Source organism: Condylostylus longicornis, unplaced genomic scaffold (genome assembly GCF_029603195.1).
Source record: "Condylostylus longicornis isolate FDR11 unplaced genomic scaffold, ASM2960319v2 ptg000006l, whole genome shotgun sequence".
Taxonomy (NCBI): domain Eukaryota; kingdom Metazoa; phylum Arthropoda; class Insecta; order Diptera; family Dolichopodidae; genus Condylostylus; species Condylostylus longicornis.
Window position 1 is genome coordinate 1,258,585 of NW_026577975.1, and position 12,015 is coordinate 1,270,599.

General features: G+C 24.1%; 1 protein-coding gene across 1 annotated transcript in view; it reads left to right on the top strand.

Moving 5' to 3' along the window:
• Positions 1-204: 204 nt before the first annotated feature.
• LOC129617266 (B-cell lymphoma/leukemia 11A) overlaps positions 205-12,015 on the top strand; it is a 72,538-nt gene continuing 60,727 nt past the window's right edge. Inside the window, exon 1 of the mRNA XM_055532599.1 lies at positions 205-308. Within this exon, the coding sequence (XP_055388574.1) occupies positions 266-308 (43 nt within the window). The 5' untranslated portion in view covers positions 205-265. The remainder of the gene's footprint in view (positions 309-12,015) is intronic.

Genomic DNA, 12,015 nt, shown 5'->3' on the forward strand with positions numbered 1-12,015 from the left:
TTCTTAGCTGACACAGAAAAAAATTTAAGAATTATAAAAGAAAACTAAACAATTTTTTTTAAATATATAAGAACTTTGTTTTTCGGAAAAAAAATTTTATATATACATAATTTTAAAATTTTAATTTCTTTAATTTTCAAATCAAGTAAACAAGGATTTTTATTAATCAATAAATATAAATAAAATTTTATAAATGTGTGATTTTTGGAGAAATTATAAAATTTATCATTTTAATAGAATTTATCAAAAATATCAAAATATTAAAATGTTATCAACAAGTGAGGATGCTGGATTTAGATCATTTAGTCGTAAGTTTTTAATAACTATTTCTATTTTTTTTGCTTATTAATTAAATATTACTGAAAAAATTAAAAAAGATTCATCATAAAAACTATTGAATTGTTGCATACGTACACAGATTAAGCTCCAAAATGTTTGTATCAAATTCTCTATTCAATGAAATGAATAGAGCATTATGTAACCTTAAAAAAGGGCTACTTGTACACTGTGTTACATAATTGAATTACTCATTTATATAAGTCTAAATAAATACATTTAAGAATATGCATGAGTAAGCAAATTATCACTGAATTATAGCTGTCCAGGAGTAATTCAAAAATTTATAGGAATTGATTTAAATTATTGGAAGTAACTATAATATTTCTGATTAAGTTCAACTTCAAAATATAATTCGGCATTCAAGTTCTATTAAATCATTTGTGAAATATAAAAAGTTAGAAAGGAAAAAAATTTAGAAATTTAGTATAAGTTCTTGCATTTTTCTAAATATAATTTTCATTTCAATATAAAAATATTATTGAATAGTACAATGCCTAAGCATTCACCTACTAAAATTTCTCTCTATCTATATTTTTTTCATAATAATTAATTCTGCTTCTATTTTCCAATAATAATAAATTGATATCTTTTGAATGTTTTAATATTTTCCTTTAATAAATACAAAATTATTATAATTTGAAACAGGATATTCCAAAAAATTATTATTACATGCACACATACAACTAATTCAAATAAGTATCCACCAAAATATAAATACCAAACTATATACGAGTACCATAATACCGGAAATCATAAACATGTGTACATTATTATTTATTCTAAGAACGCATAAAGTGTGAAAAAAAAAAATTAGAAAATCTCAAAATATAATTTCATTATTTTTTATATATGAAAATAATATGAAACGTAATTTGAAACCCCCTGACCAAATTGTCCGTGCTATTTATTTCAATATAAATCTTATAATATTCTAATCCCTAAATCTATAAAAAGTATCCTTAATTCCTTATATTTTGTTAATGAATTTATGTACGTATAAATATGTAATATTCATTTATATGCGCATTTTGATATCAATATGTAAAAGTATGGGTAAAATTTTTTGTGTTGAAAGCCCATAAGAAATCTAAAATACTCGCCATTTATAGATTTTTTTTATAGAAAAACAGATTTATGGTACAAAGAAAAGAAGAAACGACTACATATAAATAAGTAGTTTTCTTTATATGTTTTAATTGCATGTTTAAGAAATTAAGTCGCGTATTTAAATTTTGCCGCCGACAACTTAAAATAAACGGGGGAAACAAATAAGTAAAGAAGAATAAAATGAAAAGAAATTTCTTCCTGTCTTCCTTTTAAATGACTTTTTCTTTTTTCATAATTTTTTTCTCAATTTATGTGGCTAGCCTTTATGAAAACGGAAAGCAAAGAAATATAAGCAATCATTCTCTCCTTTATCTGAATTTAGGATTAGTATAACTTTATAATTGTTAATATTGTTCTAAGAAATGGAATGAAAACATTATGCAACTGAATTCATTGCGAGCTAGCGCATTAAACACGTGGAACACAATGTACAAGCAAACGGATATTTTTTTCTGTATGTTCTTTTCTTATATCCGTTCTTGTCACCTTGAGTTTTAAAATGTTGTCTTTTGTTTTGTCCTCCCATTATTAGTTATTCAATTTACGTGTCCAAAAGTCCTTCGAATCAGTCCTCCTAAAAAGTCCTCAGTCGTTCATGTAAATAAATGAAAATTGAAATGAATAAATTGAGAAATCAGACCTGAAAAGATCTGAGATTCAAGAATGAATCAGAATTGAAAAAAAGATCATTTTTAAAGGAATATACCACTGAAATAGAGACGGTACAACAGAAAGAAACCAAATAGGACACATTTTTTTCTTTAATACATAAAAAGGAAGAATAAAGTAATCAAAAATTTTTGACACGATCTTACGGATAACAAATTTTATGTTCTGCTTTCTTTTTCTCTCCCTTGTAACATTCACATAAGTTGTAACATTAAGTGTTTTAATTTTAATTTTGAAAACTTTTCATTTTCAACACCTTTATTTCTTGCTCTTCATTATATTGCTCCTTATTCATGTTGTGTTTGCATGTACAAAATGATAATGACAAAATCGGAAAAGAAAAAAAAAAATTCTGTTGGACGGATGTTTGCTTTTTTTTTTTCTGTATAAGATTTTTGTTTTTGGATCCACCAAAGTAAAGATCAGAAAAAGAACAAACCATTAAATTAGTACACCGAAAGTGAAATATGGGGTTTACATTTTTTATAGTACAAAACATCCGAAGATATAAAAATTAAACAAAAATATAAAGATGGGATTATATGAGAATTTGAATGTGTGTAGTTAATTTAGCGACGAGGGTATAGTGAACAAATTGTTCTACTAATAGTTCCAACAAAAATTTTAACTTGTTGTTAATTGTTATAGACGATGTAAGACGTCTTCTTCCTCTTCTTGTCATGAAATGTAAGAGGTAAGGAGTAAGTTAATTTTCCGATGAGCCGTTTTTAAATTTTCTTTCTCTTAATAAGTTCAGATTGATTTACCGGCCTTGTTATGGTTGATGAAATCAAATTTTCTAAGGGAATTGAAGAGAGCGGAAAAAATAAAGACAAGAAAAAAATTTTGGTGATTTTTTCCAAAAATCGTTGTCTCATTTCGAACTGTATTGTAATTTAGAACTAATAGTACAAATATTAAGAGTATGCCTGGAATCAAAATCAATTTTTTCATTATTATTGTTATAAAGAGTTATTTCCCATTGATAAGAATAATTGCCGAAATTTTATGTCAAACGTTCAACTATTATACTGATTCAAAAAAACACCCAAAACTTCATTTTATCACACTAAACGATTATTTGTTACGACAGAACACCATAATTAAACCAGCGTCGCAACCTCGTTAAAATCGGAAGAGAGCAGTACGTTTATTTTAAAACTGAAGTAAACAAGAACAAGAGACATATCGGGTCAGTAAAATTTTTGTGTTACTTGGCAACTAAACACCAAATATTTAATTAAACATTAAATTTCCCTTATTTCTTACTAAGGAACAATAGCCGTCGCAAATACCAGGCAGAAATTTATTATTCTAAGATCTACAAAACTGTTATAATTTGCGCATCTTCTTAAAACGTTTCAAATCCAATATTATATTTTAAGTCAAACAAAACCAACAGCCCCATCATTTCTTAAATTAAACCAAGTTTTAAAAAAATATTTTTTTTTTTTTCAAAATTTAAGGTGCAGCGGAGCCATCTCTTTCTTTAAGCACGTACAATAAACATATCGTAATCACGTAATTATAAAATGTCTGTCTGGACATCTCAGTTTCAAAAAATAAAAATAAAAGATAAAAATTATAGTTGTGCTTTTTTTTTCTTGTAATTTAACGTTATTCACAATCGTATAAGTACTTTTCTTTTGATTGTTTTTAATAATAACAAGAGATAATAAAGTTGTAGTAATTGTCAAAAAATGTCAAAATTTTCATAAGAAAAAAACAAAATAGGAAATTTTTTTTTTGTTCTTTTTCGGCTTTAAAAAATGAATAATACCTTGTACCTGTTCGTTTGTTTATTTAATATAAAAAAAATACCTACAATTTTCACTTACCTTTTCTTTATGTAAGTCACTGTTCCAAAAATAAAATCAGCCAAAAGAAAAAAAATTTTTTTTATCGTATGTAGACTGTGTTGTTTAAGCAAATAGAGGAGAAGATTATTTTTCACGTATATTGCCAAGTATATAAGATTTTTTTCGAAATAACAGCGAAAACGAAATTATTAAAATGATTCAGAAATAAGAAAACAAAACTAAAGTTCTTCGTTTTTTTATCTTTTTGTATAACAAAAATCATGTAAATAAGTAAAAGATATTTGATCTATTTTGATTTTGATAAGATTATATTTACATTTTTTCAACATACTTACATACATACTTAATGTATAGTGAGAAAATTAAAAACGTAGACGTTGTACATATTATACTGTTATACACTGTTATACACATACGGAATTTTACAATTTTAATAGGAAAAATTTAAAATTTGTTATTAAAGCAACAGTACTGGCGATGACTTAAAATTAAACAAAAAAAAAAAATTTTTTTTTGTAAAACTTAAACAATGAAACTTGTATTTTTGGAACTATGCCACACTAAAACTATATTCTTGAGAGTACCATTTTAGTTTTATTAAAAATAAGAATGAATAAGACTTGAAAATATTTAAAAAAATAAAGTCTTATTTGTTTTAATTTTATAATCTAAATTAACATTGTAATTTTGTTTGAATAATGATCCGTCACCCAGAATTAAGATAAAAATTTCTTATTTTGTTTCAGTTTTAACTTATTACAATAATTTTGTTGGACGTACAGATAACGTTTGCGTGTTGTTTTACATGTAAAGAAAAATTATCTTGCGTCATTTATTCACTAACTTATAAGATGTTAGAATAGCTGTCGTATAAGATGTTAGCTGATTTATAATTCGAATTTACAATAGATTTGTGCATCTTAGATTCAGGAAAAATGGGAATGTATGCTCTTAAATCTGTTCTAAATTTATTCTAATTTCCAATATAAATAATTTGTAAATAAATTTGAAACAGGCGTCTAATTCGATTTATTCATAATATTTTATTTAATTTTCTATTGACCGACCGATATTACATCGATATTATTATAATTCTCTACATTAGCTCAATATTAAATGTGTGTCATCTATATCATAACATTAAATGTATTTTAAACTCAATATCATTACTATGTTTCATAGTCCAATATTGTAATTCACAATAGCAATTTTGTCTATCAGAGCATTCTATAGTAACTAATAATGTTATTAACAATTTTTTCAAATTGCAGTTTCCTATATTGAATTAATTGTTGTATTTAATGCCGAAAATAGTCGAAATTTTGACAATTTAATTTTTAAAATTTTTGTATAAAAAACTTCTAACAACAATCAAAATTTGAATTCTTATCATGTACGTGCCTGTTACTGATGTTTAATATTGTAACATTAAGAGTGTTATATTGATATTACAAAATAGCCATATTTTATGTGTGTCAGCAGTATAAACAACTCTTAAACAATTTTCACAAAAATTTTAAATAATAAATTTTTTCAAAATTTGAGACTAAATTGCAAAAAAAAAAGCATTATACTAAATCGAATTCGGATCGGATCTAGTCGAAAACTGTTAAATATAAGACATACTATTATCTGTTATACTGTATAACAATTTAAAAAAAAAACTTCCGATGATTAGCCAGAATTTTAGTCTATTTTTACAGGAATTAAGCACACAATATTCTAAATTTTTTTATTAAAATCCAAAATTATTCTATATATGAATGGATTTATAAAAGCAGGTCACATAATCAGTTACATTCGTTAGTACACACGTTTCGAGACAATATGCAGAAAAAAGATAATAATGGAGACAATAGCTACTATCAATCAAGTTGTTTTATTGAAATGAAAATTGTCTAAATGAAAACTTTTACTAAAAAATTTTTAAATATTTTAATCAATGCCTCTAAATCTAAATTATTAGTATGATATTGTAGTTTTAATCCTTTTTTCCGAACTTTTGTTTAAAAAATTCATAATATGAAAAAAAAAACAATTCAAATTTTTACTTCATTATACAATTTTAGTAATAATTTAGTATTGAGATTAATTCCAAAATTCATCACTATAATAAAAAAAAAAAACAAGAAAAAAAGACAAGAAAAAAGGAAGAAATTTTATCAGTAAACAAATATAATTTGCAAAAAACAATAAAAAAAACTAAAAAAAAATATAAAGAAATTAGCATTAATTATTGTCTGTTCACGAACCGACACACAAACACACATATCCCTATAAACAATGAATATTATGTATGTATGTATGTACATTTAAAACCAAATATTTATGGTATGAAAAATTGTAATTTAAATTGTCAGTTAAAAAATATCAATTTTAATAATTAATACAAAAAACCTCAAAATTCCGTAAAAAAAAAAAAACAAAAAAAAAACACTGTAAAAAAAAAATTAAAATTTTTATTTTAATTTTTTTTCTTTTTTGTAAATTATTTTTGAGGCCACGAGACAAATAAAAAATAAAAGTAAAAGTTAAAAAAAAAAACTGAATATTTTCACGATTTTTGTTTTTTTTTATTTACAACTTTTGTACTAAAAAATTAAATTTTCTTCTTGTTGTTGTTATTTTTCAACATCTACATATTATAGTGCACGTACATAGACACAAACATAGGTTTGTAAATTCTGTGATAAATTTGTGAGAGAAGAAACGTTGTATCTCATTTTTTTACATTTTTTCAAAAAAAAAAAAAGCGTGAATAAAACTATGTGCCCTCTGGAAGAGCAATACCATTACAAACCCTTTTCCTATTCGTTACTGTTTTATTTAGAATCACTATACTAGCTATAGTTACTATTATTTAAAATATTCGCAAAAGATATATAAAACTATAGATCGGCATTAGTAAAAAAGAGCATTCTTTCCCCAAAAAAAAAAAAAAAAAAAAAATTAAAAATGACAACAATTTTATAGGGCAGTTGAAATAGCTTTATTATTTTTGTTATCTACCACCATGTAGGAGGATATATATATAAATATGTACGATGATGCGTGTACATATGGATGATGATACACTCTAAATAATATTGTAATATATACGATAAACATAATATACACATAGATAGTATAAATATTTGCATATTATAGGCATAATTGTATATATATATCTATATTTAATTAGCATGTATATTATGTACATAAATACATTGTGTAATACTTATATGTATGTACGGTAATTATTTTATCTTATCATAGTTTATACATACTTAAGTATTATACCGCGCATTACTCGTATAATAAATAATGGTCTACTTTCATTGTATCTGATATACTCTGCTATATATTTATATAAAAGACATAATAAATAAAATTGAAATATTATAAAATAACCAAATAGATCTCCAACTTTAATTTAATAATAAAATATATATAATAATAGTTTTAAAGGTACATATATACACGTATATACATGTATAGTATGGGTATGTGTGAAATGTAGATATGTTAGCATACACATCTGTCCCGCACGTTGTTTTTTTTTTTTTTTTAATTTTCTTTTTTATTTTTAAGATTAAAATTAGCCTCCAACTGTCTAATATGTATAAAAAATATACTGTTATATTTGTCATTATTCCCCCTTTTTTTTTTTAATTGTATATACTTAAATAAAAAAAAATATTTTGTATGATAATTTCATTAAAACTTATGGTATTTTTTTATTAATATAGAGTTACCAAATGATATTGAAGATCATTTTTGTATTATAGAATAAGTTGTATAAGGGTTCTTAAGCAGTATGTAGGTATATTCATATTCCTTTGGTCCCGGTCAGACAGAAACTGGTCGCATTTGGTCGGCAAGATTTAAGGGTATTGATGGGTCTGCTCACTGGACACTGCCACTCAATGGTCTATCTGAAGAGGGTAGACAAGGCACATGACGAGGTCTGCCGTCTCTCTCTGGATTACGACGAAACAGTGCAGCACTTAATGTGTGAATGCGAGGCAATGGCTCGCTTACGAATGAGATGCTTAGGAAGGGGTTTTGTGACTCAAATGGAGGCCTCTCGGCTTCAGATAGGTGTTAAACTGCAATTGTCTAGTGCCTGGGTATAGTGCTAATGGGGATGAGAATTACAAAAAAAAATATACTATAATCAGTTTTATTGATAAATAAAATGAAAAAAAAATCCACCTCGGAAAAATTATAAAAAAAAAATTTCCCATTTCAAATAATTAATTTGGTAACCTTAGTCTCAAAACAATTCCAAAATACAAAACATTAGGTTTACATCATAATCTAAGAATAACTAAATTTTGGTCATGTCCGGGTATAGTATTAAAAACCTCATATGCATTGTATGTATAGGTACCACAATAATTTTTGGGGCTTTAATTCTAATATGAACGTATAACACTTGTATTTACTTTTTAAACAAGAAAATATTTTGAAAATAATTTTTTTTTGTTTAATATCAAAAAAAACACATATTTTTTTCCAATACATTTTTTTTTTATTTTTTAATTTTGAAATTAAATTTTCCCTATATGTACATTCTGTTATATTTTTCTTTTTTTTCTCCAAACAATGGACAGAAAAAAAAAACCCAAAGGTGTTCAAAAAAAATATTGAAAATAATAAAAAAAAAAATTAATAAAAACCAAATAATTTCAATTCAGGGTAAAAATATTATCATCATTGATGTTATACTGTTATACTGTATAAGTATATATATCACAATAAACCATGATAATAATGATTGAATTTTTAACTACATATTGTGTACTCATATCGGAAATAAGGACGTAATAAAATAATTAAAAAATACAAGGAAAAAATTACAAAAAAAGAAGAACGTCCTCTGTTTTGTTTTTTCCATTTTTAAACAGAAACATGAAAAATATAATAATGAAACGTTAAAAAGAGAGAGGAACAAAAAATAAAAAGTAGCACCGTAAAAAATTACAAAATATTCAAAAAAAAAATTCCATATATTACCATACAAAAAGCCGCCATACATATAACACTATTTTAGTATATTTGTATAATAGTTACTTTTTATTACTTTACTATCATTAGTCAAAACTTAAAAAAAAAAAACCAAAACCTGAACAACAAAAACTGATAGCTTTCTATACTTTTTGTATAACAATAAAAAAACAGCATTAAAAAAATAGAGCGTAGATAATGATAGCACTTTTTTTTTTGTTTTTTGTTTTTTTATCTATACAAAACAGTTAATTCATAACCCACCCTCATGGCCACTATATTAAACACCTTAAATATAATTGTGTATACCACGTATACAATTAGAATGTAGGCAAAAAACAGAAACAGAACAAAAAATTCATTAAAAAAATTTTACGAAAAAATAGTGTCAATGCTAGGCTAGGCTAGAGTCATAGAGTGAGTGAGACATTTTTAATAAATAAAAAAAAAAAATTTTATTAAAATACTATATAACTGTCATCATAATATTGCCACCACCATCACCGCCACCCCAAAAATTATACCATCATTTATAACAACTACTGCTAATGCCATGCGACGGATTTGAGCCTTTAAAAAAATTTTTTTTTTGTTGGTTTTCTACGTTTTTTAAAAAAAAATTTGGGTTTTTTTTTATCATGATTCATTAAAATATTGTGTGTGTGTCCACAAGGTAAAAATAATTATAATAATAAAAGAAACAAATAAAATTTTAGAACAACAACAAAAGAAGTTTTTGGCTTAAGAATTTTTTTTTCAGTTAAAAATTTTAACCCCCCTTCCACCTTCTTACCTACGCCTCCTCCTTAACTATAATTATACGCTTTGTTTTTCTCTTCTTGTTTTTCTTTCTGCGTAAATTTCGTTCTCAATTTTTTTTTTTCATTTAAATTAAATGACCTGTTTTTTTTTTTTTTTTAATTTTCTTAAATTTCGAAGTAAACATGCATAATATCGCGCGCACTTGGTTTTACTTTTAATCAAGGTAGTTACGTGAATAATTAATATTATGCTGGTATATATTATAAGAATATCTATAAACACAATATATATGTATATACGTGTATGCAAATTTAATTATCACTTAAATATTAAAAATATATGCGGTCAGATTTAAAAAAAATTTCGATAATTTGTTTTGTCGATTATATTTTATTGTCGTATATTATCAGTGTATATATGCGCGGTTATTGTCACCATTATTTTACATATATGAATCGACGGGTAAAGTTTACTAACAGAAAGGTCAAATATTTAATCAGGTGTTACCTATACTAAAACTTTAAATGCATGTGTATGTTTAGGAATAATTTTACAATTTAAAAATAATATTAAGGTTATTTATAATTAAATTTTCATTGTAAATTTAACAATAAAAGTGAGACAAAATTAAAAATAAATATTATTGTTATATTGAATTCTTATATTGAATGCTTTATATTTTTAGATTTATAAGTATATTTTTGATTTATACGGAAAATTTACTGATGTCAATGTTTATTTATGTCATTAAAATGCATAAGTATAGTTGACGCGTTTTATTTTTATTTATATAAATATCCTTAAATATATATGGGGTACATAAATGTACGTCATTTGTTTTTATATAATTACTTAAATTAAATATATTTTTTTGTAATTCGCGTGTACAGTCGGGATTTGTAATTATCGTACATTGCATAAATTAATAATCTTGCAATATGAGAATTCCAAAAGGCAATACTATTAATTTTACTTTTGGAATATCCGAAATTTTTTTAAAATTTACTCAGAAATCACTTTGCTCCTTTAAGGATTTAGCTAGGAGTTCATTACAATTAACAAATTTTTCATATTAAAGATTTCATTTTTATTTAAAATTTTTAAAAATTCAAAAAGCATATTGAAAAATTAACTAAAAATAAATTAGTTGTTAAAATTTCCTAGCAAATTTCTCACATAAGCCCCTTTCACATTTAGCCTTATGAAATGTGAGTAAATATTTCCAATCCACCAAAAATTTAAAATTTCTTTCGTTCCAAAATTTACAAATTAATTGACATTTTGGCATTAAAATCTATCTACATACTAATGACTTCATTCTCCTACCAATATTACTACTTATATTTTGATAATCAAATCAAAATTGCTATTTACTTATATATATTTAGAATTATTATATTGTTATATATAAATTTTTGATGTTATAAATTAAAAAAACCAAATATAGTTTTATTGTAATCTCTATTGGGTCCCTCATTAAATATACAAAACTATATATTGGCTCTAATAATATTCTGCCGACATTAATTTCAGTCTCAATATCAATTTATATTAATTTCTTATTCTATAATAATTCTCATTCCAAAATTTTACTATACTCAAAATAATTTTTATTTTTTGCAATTATAAGACACAAACTAGTTAAATATAAGATTTTGAATTGATTTTTCTACATTCTAACATATTTACAAACTGTTATATAAAATGTATAAAGAAAAAAATAATTGAAATAAACTAAGAAAAAAATTTTTACCACTAAAAGAAAAATTAAGCGCATAAAATTTATTTTCATAATTTTTTTCTTATTTTCCTTTTTGTTTTTTCTATAAGTTTTTACAAGCTGATTATACGGATTTTCTTATTTCCCGAAAAATAAAATAGAATGAAAAAGAAATATAGTAAGAAAAAAAAAGAGTAAAAAGCGATAAAAGCAACAAAATTTCATGTGCAAATTCTTTTGCCTATAAAAACCAGAAAAAATCCTTGAGAAAATTTATTTATTTGTAAGGACATCATCGTACACAAAAAAAAAATTTTCTCAGAAAAAACAAAAACACAATACCAAAATAAATACTTTTTATAAGTGGGAAGAAGTGTGGAAAATTCGAATATATTTATGATAAAACCAAAAAAAAAAAAACATATTTTTTTGTCTTATTTTCATTCTAATTTTTTTTTTCTCTGTGTGGCCATTAACAATAAAACACCATTGCAGTGGTGGAAAACATTCTTATTTTGAATTTATACAGTACAGCAAATATCAGTTATACAATTATATCAGTTGGTAGAACGTCCATCTAGAAAGTGGTATATCACTGTTCCGAGTTCA